Below are 17,540 nucleotides of genomic sequence, written 5' to 3' on the forward strand. Positions count from 1 at the left end.
TAAAATACAACTCGAGCTGAAAAAAAAAAAAAGTAACTGCCGATCGAATAAACCATTGGATCGAATACTTTGTTATCTCGATCTTTTTCTCAATTTGATTTTTTGGCATATTCTATCATTTTCCCCATTTTTTCAGCCTAATCGAATGTTCGTGTATGGTACCTCAAAAACAACTATGCAATTTTTTCGATCTAACGTGATGAACGAATTTACCTAATCGGAAAAAAATAAAAATTGTACCATGTATGGGCATCATTAGGGAGACCTGCGTCATGCAGCCAGTGTCTGGCTATGGCCAGCTGCCCCCAGGTTCACACTAGGTTTGGTAATTAAAGGTTAGAGTCCCTTCCATGAAGCATGACATCACGGTGGAAGGGTCTACTACGGAACACTCTGCGTGCAAACTGTTTTGGAAGAGAACATCCTTCATTATGTTAATTTTGGTGCATCTGTTTAGAATGCAAGTTGTGTATCCTGTCGATAATTAGCCTCTGCCCAGCTAGGCTGGTAGTCATTCAGATGCTTGGGAAGCGCTGCCACCTCTCTCGTGCTGTATAAACAATTTAATTGTCTGACTAATGCCACATCACTAATGAAGGGTGACAGCCAGGGAGCTTACATGTTTAATGCATAGCTAAAGTGATAAAGCGATAAACAGGCACATAGCGCTAGCTCTACTAAGAAATTGTCTGAAGTCCTTTTCTGTTTTCCAGTACAGCAAGGTCCCTCCCTAACTGAAAATCTATTAGATCGCGATCCATTCCCACCACCCTATCTCAGCTAATGCTAGGTACACGATGCGTTTTTCCGGACGATTCTCTTATCTTTTATTATCCACTTCCATTCACTTCTATGAGAAGTCGACTGGAAAAACGATCAAAAATAATATCGGACATGACGGAAATTATCGAACAACCTATCTAACACAAAATTGTATGCTGTGTACCCATCATTAGTTTCAGAAGAACTCTACAAAGCATCATCTTATCAGTTAGCATTATACCTCTTGATGCAATGAATGTCGCCACAGATTCCGTGTCATTCCTTCCCTCCTGCACAGGGATCCCAGTCGGGTCCGCTCTTCTGCGCAGGCGCTAGTCTCCTGCACCTGCACAGTAGAGCGGACCTGACTGGGATTGGCAATTTCTGCCTATTTCGGAGCGGAGAGTCGCAACAGCGCCACCCCCTGGAACCAGGGAAGGTAAATATTGCACAGCCTGACAAATGGTCGACTGTGCCTTCTGAGGGGCAGACAGAGACCACTGTGGGACACAGGAGGACAGGGGAAACCTCAATAGAATCCAGACGCTCCCCCCTACCGAGGTGAGTACCCCAGGGGCATTTTTTTTTATAGCGTCTTTTTAATGGCACTGTAGTGACCTATAGTAGAATGCACCAAATTCTACCATTCTACCATACTCACTTTTACAGTAATTTTCCTGGTGTTAGCAGAAACACTTCAATACATATTGTACTGGGTAAGGGCTCCGGCTCTGACACAGGAGACCTGTGTTCAAATCTCAGCTCAACATGTTCAGTAAGCTGCATCTACTCAGTAAGGAGACCTTGGGCGAGACTCCCTAACACTGCTACTGCCTACTGAGTGTGCTCTTGTGACTGCAGCTCTGTTGCTTGGAGTCCGACAGGATAAAGGCGCTATATAAACAGGAATAAAATATATTTCTGTATATTGGTATGTAATCCCGCATTACCAGTGATGCTTAGCCTAAGCTGTTTATTATGCAGAATTCTCTCCCCCGAGCATTCTGGGAGATCAGGTATATCTTCTACTGGCTTTAGAACTCTCAGTAAACAAACATTCCATAGAGATCCCCTGATAGGACTAAAGATGTCACCACCTGTGATAAATTTCAGAATCTTAGTCAGATTGAGGAAAGATTTTACAAAGGCCAATCACCAACTATATACCATAATTCAAAAATGAATTTCGTAAAATAAGCAATTTAATTACATTATTTTCACTACAGTTCCTCTTTAACTGCAGAATAGGCACAATAGACAGGCAAATAGCACTATTAAAGCGGACCTGAACTCAGAACTTCCTCTCTGCTCTAAAAGATAAGCAACAGCATAATAACCTTTAGGCTGGTTTCACAGTGGGATGTTAAAGTCCCACGTTACAGCAGCCAGTAACGCAGCCTAACTCACAGCACTGTAAAATCAATGTGCTGTTCACAGTGCCCACGTTGTGTTATATAGTAACGCAGCACGTTTAAACAGAGTGCTACATGCTGTACGTTATACTGGGCTAAGCCACGTTCGACTGTTTGAACATGCTCAGTAATGTTGGAGGAGGAGGTCTCCCCTCCTCCTCCTCCTCTGCAGCCAGCCACATGGCTAATTAATAATCACTGCACTGAGGAGACTCCTGGAGGGACTGTAGTGTTGTCCGGATCATGAACGAATCATTTATTTGATCCGGATCTTTTTTGTGAGTCGAATCACCACAATGAATGATTCGGTTCACAGTGGATATCTGTCTGGAAGAAACAAGAACATACAGAATGTACAGTGCAGGGAAAGTCTTGTCCTGCTAGTCATTTCACCCAGTTTGCTTCCCTAGTAAAATGATTCAAATGATTTGGTTCAAAGATCCGGATCTTTTCAATGATCCGATTCAAATGATCCGAATCCTTAAAAAGATCCGGACTTCCCATCACTAACCTGGAGCGGCTGCTTTGAGAGCTGCATAACGCAGCTCAGTCTGACGTCCAACTTCAACACCACCATACGTTGCGTTAGGGGCACATTATGCGACCACAACATCCCCTAAAACGCAACGTCTTGGTGGGAAAGTAGCCTTAAAGAGAACCAGAGGTGGGTTTTAAGAATGCTATAGCGTCGCTGCCCGCCTGCATCCCTTTGCTCCAATCCGCTTACAGAGGCAGGGAGGAAAGGGGAGCAGCGCTAGAGGCGGCGGAGAGCTACTCCCTGGATGTAAACAGCCTGCTAGCAACACGCTGTAGGGGGGGGGGGGGGTCTGGGGAAGCACAGTATAGTAACAGAGGCTGGTGTTGGTATGCAGAACCAGCCTCTGTGTCCTAATGGCATTCTTAAAACCCACCTCTGGTTCTCTTTAAAATGAAACCAGAGACTATTAACAATAAAGGTTTTATACATCCCCGGGGCTTCCTCCAGCCACATCTGCATGGATCACTGCCACCCCGCCGTCCCCAGTCTTCTCCCTCTTTGGTACTGAGTCCTGTAACTTTGGCATTCGCGGCCAGTTTGACGCATGTGCAGTACGCTCCCCCCGTCTCTCTCCGGTGGAGGAAAGTATTGCACCTGCGTCGACTGGCTGAAGTTACGGGACCCGGTACTGAAGAGGGAGAAGACTGAGGACAGCAGCGAGGGAGCGATCCTTGTGGATGGGGCTGGAGGAGAAGCCCCAGGTATGTAACAGTAACCAAGAATTGAACTACATCCCAATCAGTAGCTGATACCCCCTTTCCCATGAGAAATCTATACCTTTTCACAAACAGATCATCAGGGGGCTCTGTACGGCTGATATTGTGGTGAAACCCCTCCCACAGGAAACTGAGGACCATGGTCCCGGCAGTTTCCTGTCTGTGAACTGCGTTGCATTGTGGGAAATAAGCTGTTTACAGCTGTTTCCAACTGCAAAAAAAAAGCAAGCAGCATCTCCTTCCACTGACATCACCTGCCAGCAGTAAAAATGTCACCATGTGATAAATGTCAGAAAGTAAGTCAGGGAGAGGAAAGGTTTTACAATGGGCAAACACCGACTAAATCATTTATGCATAATTATTGTAACAATTAAGCACTTTTTATTACAATATTTTCACTGGAGTTCCTCTTTAAGTTTACTCGTCTCTGGTACACTTTAAAGAAAAACCTCTCTTTGTTACAGCTGATACAAATCCTGCAATAAATCTGCAGTATGTCTACTTCCTACTTTCATGGAATCAGACATAGGGTTAACATCCTGTGTTTGCAAATTAGCTGCTCTGCTGAGGCAGGTCCACTTTAAAATAAAGCCTGCACTCCTATTCTTCAGGTATTCACACTCAGTCTGCAATGTGTGTGTCAAATGCAGAACCCGAGGTGGACAAAGAGGGTGTGTTCCAAAGTGTAAATCTTATGTAAATACTCCAAAGAAAGCCGAAGAAAGCAGACGTGAAAACTGTGTATAATGCTGGGAATACACGGTTCGTTTTTGCCTTCGTTTAAACCTTCGTTTCGATTGTGCCTTTTGTCCTTTTCGATCCCGAAATAATCGATCATACGGTTAATATCACCACCCACGGTTTCGGGGTTTTTTTCGATTCTGATGGTTTCGTTTTTCCAATGATCGAAGGCTGCAAAGAAACGAAACGAAAATCCCTTTTTACAGGGACGGACTAGCATAAACGAATATATAATCGATCTGAACAGCCATCAAGCCTACCAATGGCTCGATTAGATGGATAAAGAGAGATAACATCAAACATGTTCGATCACTAGTCGTTCGTTTTTGGGGTCTATTAATCGAAACTATAATGAGATTATGACTATTTTCACATACGTTTTCAACACTCGATTCGTTTACCGAACGAATCGAAGGCTAAAACGAAGGCAAAAACGCAACGTGTATTCCCAGCATTAGTGTTGTTCACTAGCCCGGGCATCACAGGCAGAGCTCCGTACCACGGCCAACATTCTCAGACACGAACACAACACATTCACAGCCCTCGCCTGAGGAAAAATATTTTATCTTCAGATAGTGCAGTAAAAGGTTAGACTCTTTTGGATTTCAATTCCAGTCTTGTGTTTCCATTTGTGGGAAATTCCATCATTTCCTGTCTAAACAGGAAGTAGGGAGATCTATTCAAGAGTGACAGAAGGGGGCAAACAAAACAAAACAAAGCGGACCTGAACTCAGAACTTCCTCCCTGCTCTAAAAGATTCACAAAAGCATAATAACCTTTAACCTCCTTAGTGATAACCCCGAGTCAGGCTTGGGACAAAAAAAAAAAAGCTCAGATCAGCAATCCCGAGCCTGAGTGCTTTATATGCAGGGGCTGCTGCAGATCTCTTTGCGGTATGTACCACGGTACAATTTTCCATCAGATCGACTGATCCATTAGATTTCCAACCAGTCCAATCGGATTGCGTTAGATTTTGCAATAGATTTTGGGTACTCAATGCAAAATCTATCGCAAAATTGATCAGAAACCATTTGGACGTCTACACAAGAGGCAATTTCTTATCAGATCACCGGTCGATCTGATGGAAAACTGTACCGCGTAGATGAGGCTTTAAAGCTTGCGAAAAAATTACGCGGCTTTTACACCACAAATCCGTAAATAATCATAACACTAGGGAGGTTGATCAAAAAACATTTCTTTGTAACAGCGGATACAAATCCTGTAATAAATCTACTGTGTCTACTCTTCTGATTTCATGGAAGCAGACATATTAACATCCTGTGCTTTCAAATGAGCTCATCTGCTGTGGCAGTCAGCTGAGGGTTCAAATACAACTTGTGATGAGACACAAATGAGGAGGAATTAGACAGGACGAACTCTAAATACATCCAGGGTGCATTTCTAGGTTTTCCTTCTGTCCTGTGGAAGAGTTCAGGTCCACTTTAATGGCAGAGGCCTCAAACCTGCTAGTGTTCAAATTCAGAAAAGGGGTGGAGCCACAAACAGCCAATCAGATTTGTTTGATTGATTTCAATGGAGAAATGTAAACTGCTCACATTATTGATGCCAAAGACCACATAAAGTGCACAAACTTGGTAACTGAGCAACTGTGTGCCAAGGTTACAAAAAGTGGGTGGAGCTAACAACCACCAGATACATACCATTATGCACAGGGTGCTCATATTTCACTAGGCATTTAGATTACCCACAAGCCAGCTGCAAATACTCTCTCTCCAGCATCAATACAGATCTGCAGCAGAAGTGCACACCTTCATTTCTAATACCCTCAGATACTGTTTAAAGGACAACTGAAGTGAGAGGGATATGGAGGCTGCCATATTTATTTCCTTTTAAAGTGTAACTGTCGGGCATAAAATCGAAAATCAATGCTTTATTTTTATCTGGCAAACAAGTAATAAGGATGCTAACCAGGCAATCCAAAAGTTAAAATTACTATTACTTTTGTCGTTGATAAATGATCATTCCCCAGTTTACCTGACTCTTATTTGGTACACACAAAGGAAGATGATGGGTTGTCCTTTTTTGCTTCTCTACTTCCCCTCAGACGTAACTAATGCAGCCTGATTGGCTGAAGCCTCTTTCCCTCCTGCGTTCCCCTCCCACACCTCTGTTCCTCTCTGATTGGCCAATATTTCTCATGCTGAGACAATGCAGTTTCTATAGTGAGGGCAGGCAAATCCGGCAGAGGAGACTCAAGAGCCCATACACTGGTAGATTTCAGCCTTCGATCGACCGATCGATCAGAAATCTATTGCCAATCAATTGGCCGATCGATTAGCTCTATCTGACAGGATGGAAGATCTAGGTCGATCTGCTGCTGGCAGCTGATCAATGGACCATAGAGTTGCATTGGATCTAATGGTGCAGTAATGCCTTTAGATAGATTTTCAATAGATTTCATCATAAAATCCATTGGAAATCTGTTCCTAGTGTGTGGCACACATCAGATAGATTTTCCTGTCAGATTCGACCTGACAGGCATCTGACAAATCTATCTGATGGTCGAATCTGCTGCAAGTCTATCAGTGTGTGGCCACCTTAAGGGAGGAAATGACATAAGGATTGGCTTCAAAATAGCTACAGTTAATATGGGAAATGCTAAGGTTTTTCTCCTTTTACTGTAGAAAAATCACTAACTGAACAAGCATGTAGCAGATCAGGTGTTTCTTACAATATTGTCAGATCTGGCAAGATTAGCTGCACGCTTGTTTCTGGTGTGATTCAGACTCTACTGCAGCCAAATAGATCAGCAGGGCTGCCAGGCAACTAGTATTGTTTATAAAGAAACTACATATGGCAGCCTCCATATTCTTCTCACTGCAGTTGTCCTTCAGAAAAGGTTTATTTTGCTAAAATGTGCAAGTCTTGCCAAACGCTACACTAGGCTTCACTTCCTCTGACAAACCCTCTGGACACAGAAGGCAACACCAGCTGTTACAAGACTTACATCCAATAGCCAGAGGTGAAATGCTTTGTGAAGATAAAGCTGTAGTATTTCCCCAGCATCCTCCCTAATGTCTCCCTATCTTCTGACAAAGGCTGCTCTATTCTAAAGGTTACATCTAGAGCCTGCGCCTGTAGCTCTGCACATTATTCAGCATCCCGGGCGGCTGGCCTGCAGCTCTGACAGGCCAGAGTTTATTATTACATCCACTGAGATTAGACAAAGACCCCCATACATGACCCAAGGCAAGATGTTCCCCTCGCTGGGATCTGTCCATCTACTGATGCAGTAAGGGATCGTTTAATCTAGGGGCATTTTTTGCCTTTTCCCAGCATAAGCGGTTTTCAAAATCGCCCACAAAACGCTTGTGCAATGAATCTCTAGGAGACGGTTCATATCAGCGCGTCGTGGACCGCAAAGCAATGCCTGGACCATTTTTGGGGCGTATTTGCTATGATGGAAGGTATAGGAAAAGCGCTAAACGCTCACAAAGCCGCTTTATGCAGCGATTGCGTTCATTTTTTGGAATACATTGTATTTAATCTTTTCTGGGTCAAAGAGTTCACTACCCGACTTGCGTCAGGGAGTAAATGACAAAACTGCTCTGGAAAAGAGATTAGAAAACCGCTTTTACCAAAAACGCAGCGCGCAGGCACAGTGCCCCGGGAGGGGGGGGGGGGGGGGACGCTGCACAAAATCACAAAACGCTTGCAATTATGATTTTAGAAGTGAACAAGGCCTGCAGATCATTCATAGGCTGTGGTGACTATTAAAATTGGAATGTACACATCACGAGCAGGTGCAGATGTTGAAGTTGCAAAACGCCATACCTTTGTCCGTGTAATTAAATGCAGCCAGAGCAGGGCAGTGGAGTCGGAGCAATTTTGGGTACCTGGAGTCAGAGGTTTCATAAACCGCGGAGTCGGATGATTATTGTACCCACTCCATAGCCTTGCAAGGGCTGTGGAGTCCAAGTTGGGAAATGTAGAAGCAATTTTGGGTACCTGAAGTCAGTGGTTTCATCTCTATGGAGTGTGTATGATCACCCTGTGTCTAGTTTTGTGGACCCAGCAGGAAACCTCATAGGGAACAGTTCTCCAATCACAGCATCCTCTACAGCACAAAGCGTTGTGATTGGCCGAATAATGTGGGCATAGTTTACTACAACCTATTGAAAACCTGGCTGCTCGCAAGGGTGCCGTCCACCCGATCACGTTAGAGTTTCCCTATGAGGTTTCTTGCTGGGTCCCCTAAAGAAGACTAGCACCAGGGCCCTAATGCCGGGTACACCTGATAGGTCAATCGATAATATCCGGCATGTTTCATCTGCTCTTGATCGAGAAAAGGATCGATTTTGTGCAGCACGGATGTGAAAATCAATCCCTTTCTTGATAGGGAGCAGCTCGGACATGCCGGACGTTATTATTCAATCGATCCAGCAATCTGACAGGAAAACTGCATTGTGCACATCAACCTTAGATTGTCAGCTCCTACATAGCAGTCAGTAAACGTCTAACTATTATTAAATGCAAATCTAAAGGGGGGGGGGGGACAAAAAGTTGAAGCGGGATCATCGGCCATACAAAATTCCATTTACCCACTGCTCTGGGTTTATTATTCAGTCTAAAACCCGACCCTGCATTGCAAGCATTCTAATATAATAAATGTTTTTTTGCTGTAGTAAATCTTATCTCAGGTCAGCCTGGCTCTATTTGGTACATTGCAGGGGAGAGGGAAGCATGATATCTCCCCTCCCACGTTCCTGCTCCTCACTGATTGGCTGAGGTCAGTCCAGTGTGAAGCTGCTGAAATACGATCTATGCTGTGCTCACGTGTTTCCAAATCAAGCTAAATATGACAATGCAGATTCTAGGAGGAGGAAGGAGATAAAAAGAGAAAGGCTATGTTCACATTATAAAATCGCCAGCGCTGAGAGATTTGAATCGCGTTTCAAAGCGCTACCTAAGCACTTTTGTAGAGCGATTCATTTTTCACTTTCTGGAAGTGAACTCTTTGACCCGGAAAATAATAAATGCAATGTATTTATTCTTAAAACCGCTGGGGAAATTGCTATACAAAGCGCTTTTTCAAACTTCCCCACACCTTCCATTGCGCAAAAACGCTCAGAAAATGGTACAGGCAACACTTTTGTAAGCGGATCGTAATCGAACGGCTCACATATGAACACTCTCATAGGGAATCATTGCACAAGCACTTTTAGGGAGATTTTTGAAGTCGCCAGTGCTCGAAAAAACCCTGCAAACGCTCATAGGGCTTGATTCACTATGCTGTGATAACTGCTATCACAGCAGTTATCACGCGAGCCGCCGTTACTTTGGGTGACAAGCGAAGGCTTTTCATGTGAAGAGCGCACATGACACATGATCGCGCGCAAACCTTTACTTATCAAGCGAATTAACTCCGTTCGCGCTCAAACCTTTGCGCGCCGCGGCTTGCATGAAAACTGCTGTGATACAGTTATCACAGCATAGTGAACCAAGCCCAGTATTGGCTTCAGTAAGAGGTAGTATTTATGCTATTTACTATATTAAATTCACTGTAAGCAAACCGTGGACAGTACAATACACGTTATGTAAGTAGAAGAATTTATCTACTTCTATATGTGTTTTTTCCCGGGATAGTATGGCTGCCCCTGCTGCACTCACCACTGTAGAGGGAAGTTTCTGGATGCTCCAGAGTCCTCCCCAATCCACACCTCCCCCTCTGCTGCTGACCCAAATCTATGACTAAGGACCTGCAGGTCTGAAACACGTTGGATGTCCTCTCTGCTTATTGTTTGTGCTATAAGGACACCCGAGGCGAAAATAAACGTATGCAAATAAACAAATTGTATCTATCCTTCTTATCCTAAAATGACTTTTTAAGATATTTCAGTTTTATTTTATGTTTAAATCTACTTTAAGTGTTAACAGTTTTATTGTTTTTGCTCAATGACGCATTCATTGAAGTATGCCAGTGCTAAAATGTATGAACTATTGACCCTTTTTATCTCTTTCCTGCTCTCAGAAGCCATTTTCTGCTAGGAAAATGTTTTATAATTTGAATTTCTTATCAGTGAGGGTCACACTGTAGTCACTTCCTGTGTGAGTCAGGACTGAGTCAGCCACTTACATACCTGATATTTAACTCTTTCAGGCAGAGAAAGAAAAAAGGAACACAGCATAGTTGTGTGCTAGGCGCTGTACATACACATCAAAAATCTATTAACCCTTCGCACTCTCGCATGCAAATGTTCAAACATTTGCATGCGAGAGTGCGAAGGGTTAATAGATTTTTGCTGTTTTCTGGCCACACCCCCTTCAGCACCTCCCTTTCCTTAATAACTTATTTAATGTCCTAACTAGAGGCGATGTGCCTGGATATATATGTTTGTTTTGTTTTTTGCTGTACATACACATGTCTATCTCATGTCACAAGTCACCTCGGGTATCCTTTAATAAAAGTTCCTGGACACACATTTCCATGGTGTGCTGTGGGATTTCTTACTGAATCTATGTGTCCTGCCCTGTGGAGCGTATGCCTAGAATCACCGGTAAGCCTAGAGGGCTGTAACAGTAAACTCCACGTTTATTCTGGGACTCTACTTCCTGGGCGCTAGTCTAGTTTAGGGGACACAGCAGGAAACTTCATAGGGAAATTCCATTAATGTGATTGGGTGGTTGGCATCCTCTCGAACTGCTGAGTTTCCAATAGGTTGAAGTAAACTACACCCACACTATTCGGCCAATCACAATGCTTTGTGCTGTACGAGGGTGCTGCTGTGATTGGAGAACTGTTACCTGTGAGGTTTCCTGCTGGGTCCCCTAAAGTAGACTAGCGCCCTTCTGTGCGGCTGCACTGCCCTGTGTACAAGCCTGGATGCACTGCCCAGGCACCAGTAGGGCTCGCAGGCAGCTCCGTGCAACTGTGCAGGTCATACTTTTGCACCAATGCAGTGCAGCTATAACCAAAATTAATCGGTTATACTTTCCAATGGTCCCACAGTTGTAAGATTGGGGAAGCCTGTGGAATATACAGAAGCTTCCCTCTACTGAGATAAGCATCCAACTTTTTGTTCAGGCACCCTTTAAAGGATAACTGAAGTGAGAGGGATATGGAAACGGCCATCTTTATTTCTTTTTAAGCAATGCCAATTGTCTGCCAGCCCTGCTGATCCTATGCCCTTAACCACTTAGTTCTATTTGGACGGATATATCCACCTAGATAGCCTGCCCTGCTGCCGCTGCGCTGGTTGTCCGATCGCCCGTGCTCTCCCGCCGCTTTCCGTTAGCCCCTAGATCAATGAATGGTAACATGGTTCCCATTCATTGATCTAAGTCCCCGGCAGAAAAACCGACAAGTCTCTTATCAGAGGCCGCGGTCTTTCCTCGCAAAACAAAAAAAAGTTTCACGTCCACTTTATGGTTCCTGAAAGCAAGAACGGTCGCTTCAAGGCCAAAAAATGTTAGGCTCTGTTTACACCTGCCCTCCTCCCATTGGTCGGCGGTCTCATTGCACATGAGAGCTGCCGACTAAGTCAGACCCGGAAGGCGTCCACGTGTTTAGACACATGGTTTCCTTCCAGCCTATCCGACTGAGCGGTGCTAGCACCGCTCACGGCATCAGAGGTTTCCCATCAGGTCCGCTCCCATAGGGGGCGTGAACCTGATGACGTCAAACAGCGCCTCTGTTCCGATTGGTTGGCAGCTGGACGGGTCTTTCTGTGCCGGCGGTTCGTAGCGTTACACCCCGCGGACGCACACCTATACAGGAGAGGACGTCCATGATAGAGACATGCCCCAGGTATGTGAAATAAGTTCCCCATAAGGTCCGTTCGGCTGGACGGAAGGGGATTGGTCGCCAGAGGCGACAGTGTGGCATGATTGGTCTATCCAAGTTGGTAGGATGATATATAAGGAGATGAAAATGTGACATACATTGGAGACGTAGACATAGCTTGACAAAGGAGGTTCGCCTCCGAAACGTTGCACTTTATTATGTCTGCTTGTCTTTAATAAACGAAAAGGGCATTATACATCAATGGTGCCGGCTTCTAATCTGTTCAAGAATCCTTCGCACCTACATCGCGTCCCCATGCATGGCAGCATTCCACACGTGCAGTACAGGAAAATCACTACTGCACGCAACACTCCCAACAATGGGAGCACAATCAGGGTGTGCAGGGCCACGCGTGCATAGTAGCCTCCGACAGGCCACGTCCTGCCAGCTTTCTGGGGGTCACGGCTGCTTGCTGGAGAGTTGCAGAAGGACAACGTAACCACAGGATGACAGCAGAAGGCTGCAAGAAGCCCCAGGTAAGTAAAACTGCTTTTGTGTTACCTTAAAGGACTTCTGTAGGGGGAAAAATAATTTAACTTACTTGGGGCTTCTAACGGTACCATGCAGATGTCCTGTGCCTGCGCAGCCACTCATCGATGCTCCGGTCCCCACCTCTGGTTCCCTTCCAGAATTTCAGAGTAACCAAGCAGCTCGGGGTGACCCAAACTACTAGAATTTGCGACTTTAAAGTCGGAAAACCACTGGGCCTGCAAAGCTGTGTCCTTGCTCCAGCTGACATCACCAGGAGCATACCGCGTGGGCACAGACAGTACTGGGCCAACGCAGTATATTCCCGGTGATGTCAGCGGGAGCGAGGACTCAGCAGCGCAGGCCCAGTGGTTTTCTAACTTTAAAGTGGATCCGAGATGAACTTTTACTCATTGCATAATAGTGTTCCTTTCCTATTGTTTATAGGGCATTCCACAAGCCAAATACTTTTTTGTTTTAATACTCTAATTCCCTATAAACTAAACAAGCCACGCCCACCGTTTTTCAGAGAGCCAAGGCACTTTCAGACAGTAGCAAGGGCTCATGGGAGCTCAGTCTGGGCAGGAGGAGGGGGAGAGAGGAGGAGGGAGGAGGAGGAGGGAGGAGATTAAGTTTTTTTGCTCAAGATGCAGATAAGCCTGCCTCTGTGTAAGGTTTACAAACAACATGGCTGCTGTCATTGTATCACAGGAAGAAATTATATTCTATTAAAGCAGTATGCAGCTAGATTTGCTGTGTAAACGAACTAAACTTTAGATAAGATATATAGACAAGTTACTTGTTCTAGTTAGTTTTTCATCTCGGATCCGCTTTAAAGTCGCAAATTCCGAACGTGAACCGGAGGCGGGGACCGGAGCATCGGTGAGTGGCTGCGCGGGCACAGGACATCTGCGGAGGTTCATTAGAAGCACCAGGTAAGTTCAACCATTTTCCCCCTACAGTACTTTTTTAAAGTAAACCTAGAAAATAAGTTCCACTTACCTGGGGCTTCAACCAGCCCTCTGCAGCCGCCGTGTCCACGCCAGGACAAAACGATCCTCCGGCCCCCGCCATGGCTGTTTTGATTTTACCAACTAAGCTTGTCACTGTCCACTGCGCCTGGCTGCACGTGTCCTCATTCATGTTCCCGCCAGAGGTAGCATCCTGCACAGTACGAGAGTTTCTTGTGCTGCGCATGCACAGAACACTCCCAGCAGTGGGAGCATAAACAAGGATGCGCACTACCAGGGACATGCAGGCGCAGTGGCCATCTACTGGCTCAGTCGCCAAGAATGAAACTGAGTCACTGCAGGGAACTGGAACACCGGTTTGTCCCAGTGTAACAAAATATTGCAACCTATACTATTTTGTAACTTGAATGGACTTTAACTGTATGCCCCGCCTTCTTTCACATTTCCCAGCTGTCATTATTTGCAAGTTGCAACTGCTGGTGTTTAGAGCCCTCCAGGGGGGGTTGTTAGTTTCCCACCAGGGGGGATTCCCTCCTCTTTATTCCCTCCAGGGGGGTTATCCTCCAGTAGAGGAGGGTTCTGTGTGAGGATAGGGTTAGGTTGGGTTGCATTTTCTGATAAAGATACATTGAAATCAATGGTTAGGTTGCACTTTCTGATAGCTATAAGTATACATTATTGCAACCGGTTACAAAAGATGATAAAGTTACAAAACTTTTCACCCCACCAGCACGGGCACAGGGCAGCTGCAGGGGGCTGGTCAAAGCCCCAGGTAAATTGTTTTTTTAAGTTCCATTTAAGTACTGTAATCCTTTAACATCACCAACCTACTGATAGACCCCACTGTAGTCAGCAGTGCTTATAAAGTAGATCAGGCATAATTGTGCATTATCTGCAGAGAAGGTGCTGGACAGGAGAGGAGAATACAGCTGTGATAGGAGGAAGGATGAGCAGCCAGGAATGGGGTCACATATAGCGAGGTGAGGCTCTGGGCTGAGCAGAAGTTCATAGAAGTGAGAGTGCAGCACAAGAAGTGAGACAGAAGTTCTGGGGGGGCGCTAGAGAGCTCCGCCCCGACCACCCAGCTGGTCCATAACTCACCACCACGGCGGTGACCGGCTGCCCCGGGATGAAAGACATGTCTGCGGTCACGGCTCGCCGACACCCGCACTGGACAAAGCGAGCCCGGGCCTCACCCACGCCCAGCTCATTAATATTAACACCGGGTCCCTCCCGCTAACGGCGGATCGCGGAAGCCACGCCCACACCTCGCCCATGCTGGACTCCTCCCCCGGCGACTTACAAGCGTGCCGCACCCACTATGCCCGAGTTATGCTAATGAGCTACGCTTCCAGTGTGTGCCCGCCCGGCTGTTACTTACCCCTCCTCGGGAACGCCCAGTTTGCATAGCTAAGTGTCCCCGCCCATTCCCCCCCCCCCACTGTAGCCAGACATCCTCTGAGTCACAATAGCTATAAATAATGCAGAATCACATTCCTTCTTCTCTTATCAGGCACTTTATGAATACAGCCTCTTCTCTGCGTTCTCTATTAACTTTAACCCTCCATGTTTTCTTAAAGTGAATGTGTTAGCATCGGTTTCCTCTGAAGCATGGTGAGTTACCTGTAATCTGAAGCTTGGTAAGGCTTGCTTCACGAAAGCGACTGCCAGAGTTCTGGGATGGCGATTTACCATTGGGATCGACTGACGCTCGCATTGAAATTAGTACTGTTGATTGCGCGAATGTCACAGTTGATCAGGAAACGTTCGTTTGCGCTTGCGATTTTCACGTGTTCGCAATAACAGTATAGGCCACCGCAACATTTTTTCATTCATCTCAGGTACTCTTTAAAGGATACATTCGAGCAACTTATCTGTCCCTCACCGCAGCTTCGGTGTCCCATGGTCCCCTCCGTTGAAGATGCCGACCTCACCAGGTCGGCTTCACCAGCGCAAGCGCACGGCTGCTCCGCTCGCGCTCCCGTAGTCGGGAGTATTCGCACAGGTCGCAGTATGTCTGTGCGCAGAACGCTCCAGGCCACGTAAGCGTGAATGGTGCAGCCGCGCGTCTGTGCAGGCGCAGAAGATGCCACCCTGGTGAGGTCTGTATCTGCAACAAAAGGGACACCGGAGCTGCGGCGAGGGACAGAGAGGCTGGAGGAAGGCCCAAGATAAGTAGATTTTTTTTTTCTCCTCGGACCTGTCCTCTAAGAATACTCCATAGTAAAGGTATGTAGCTAACCATGTTTCAGAGGCACGGCAAACAAAAACCCGATTTGGACCCATTTAAACGCAAGGCACCCTTGTCCAAATGTTTGACAAGATCCTCTAACCCACCTTGGTGCTCCCCTCCCAAGAAGAAGGTGGGGTAATAGTTAATACGGGAGTTGGACTAGCTGGAATCTGGAAGCTAAAAGGGCTAAAGTTAAAGGAGTACTGTAACCTTTAAAAAAAATGAGTTTCACTTACCTGGGGCTTCGACCTCCCCCCGATGTCCTGTGCCCGCGCCGGGAGAAAACGATCCTCTCGTCCCAGCCCCGGCTCGCTTCTGGTTCTTGCAACTTTAATGTGGTAAACAGCTGCATCTGCGCGGCCCTGGCCACGCGCGTACTCGCTCCCGTGCGGCCAGGAGCGCAGTTGTTTGCGACATTAAAATCGCAAAAACCGGAAGCGAGCCGTGGCGGGGGACCAGCAAGATCGTCTCTTATAGGCATCAGCCTATGAGAGCGATCCTTTTTCTTTCAACTCTGAGGGACAGCCAAGTGACGAGGCTGTCTTTTCTATACAGTCTGCCAGCCGCGAATGCCGCTGGCAGACTGTTGACAGAGCTCTGCTCCGTCACTGAAGCGGGGATTGAGCGCCAATGCTAATCTCCCCAGAACTTGATGCCTTTTGTCGTTACGCGGTCCTGGGGGAGCCACCTTGTGACCGCCTATTGGCGTTAGGCCTCATTCACATCATACACGCTTCCGAGCGCATTTGGAAGCACGTATGATGCGTCACACGCAAGAACGACAGAAGGGCATAGACAGACCTTCAGCCGTTCACAACAAAGGCGCTGAGCAGCAGTACGATACGCTATGATGCGCTTGCGTACTGCTGCATGCAATCTGCCCGCAAGCGCAGAGCTGACCCATTCACTGTCAATGGATGGCATCAGCAGCGCAGCGGGTAGTGCTGCAGATGGCGTATGATCGGATGCGTTGTGTTCCGATCGCACGGCAATCTGTGCTGCACAGATGTGCACGAGGCCAATCATAAGGAGGTTAACTAAGGCCATTTTTTTCACCAAATGTAACATTGTTATTCTTTCTTATGGAAGGGCCTGGAGTGACAGAACATTTGATACATGAAATAAATGTTACCATTCTGAAAACTACAATGGGAATGTCTGCCGGGACTTCTGTTCATGCGCAGGACGCTCCTGGCGGCAGGAACGTTATCCAGGATGGGCGCGGCCAGGGCCACGTACGCTACTGGCTCTGTCGCCGGTATCGAAACTAAGCCACAGCGGGCGACTGAGGGCCCATTCACACTTGTGCGCTTTCCAAGAGATTTCAGCATCACTGAAAATTGCTAGCGTTTTGAAAAGTATATGGAAGTGTTCTCATCTAAGCAATTTGCTGAAACGCCTTGCCTGCAGCATTTTCTGAGCGATTCTGAGCGATTAGCACTTCAATGTTAAGTATAGGAGCGCTGGTAAATCGCTCTGGAAGCGCTGGCCTGTTCACAATCAACAGAGATTTTCAGCGATTTTACCAATCAAACCCTGTAGTTTACCCACAAAGCACCTCTTTTTCCTGTGCAGATGTCATTTCCTGTTTATGGAAGACATAGACACAGCTTATTGAACAAGAAATCGCAAAATGCAAGGTCAGCAGCTGGTATGGAGGGAACCCGGGCGATCCGTTGAGGTTGGAGCTGCGGCGTGGGACACACAAGCTGCCAGGGGCTGGACGAAGCCCCAGGTAAAAAGATCTTCTTTAAAACAAAAAGAAAAAAAAAGATGTTTCCTTTAAAGTGCGTGTGCGGATGCGTGTACATTTTGGCACGAGTGCTAGAAACGCTTGGACGTTTTAAAACATCTGTTGATCCATTAAGGGGGACCAACAGAATGTTTTAATACTA

At 46.3% G+C, this 17,540-nt stretch overlaps 1 protein-coding gene across 1 annotated transcript in view; it reads right to left on the reverse strand.

The window, feature by feature from the left end:
- The window catches only part of TAX1BP3 (Tax1 binding protein 3), a 49,808-nt gene extending 35,165 nt beyond the window's left edge, over positions 1 to 14,643 (reverse strand). Inside the window, exon 1 of the mRNA XM_068270718.1 lies at positions 14,514 to 14,643. Within this exon, the coding sequence (XP_068126819.1) occupies positions 14,514 to 14,552 (39 nt within the window). The 5' untranslated portion in view covers positions 14,553 to 14,643. The remainder of the gene's footprint in view (positions 1 to 14,513) is intronic.
- Between the last annotated feature and the right edge of the window lie 2,897 nt (positions 14,644 to 17,540).

The sequence above is a fragment of the Hyperolius riggenbachi genome, chromosome 2 (assembly GCF_040937935.1).
Source record: "Hyperolius riggenbachi isolate aHypRig1 chromosome 2, aHypRig1.pri, whole genome shotgun sequence".
NCBI classification, from domain to species: Eukaryota; Metazoa; Chordata; class Amphibia; order Anura; family Hyperoliidae; genus Hyperolius; species Hyperolius riggenbachi.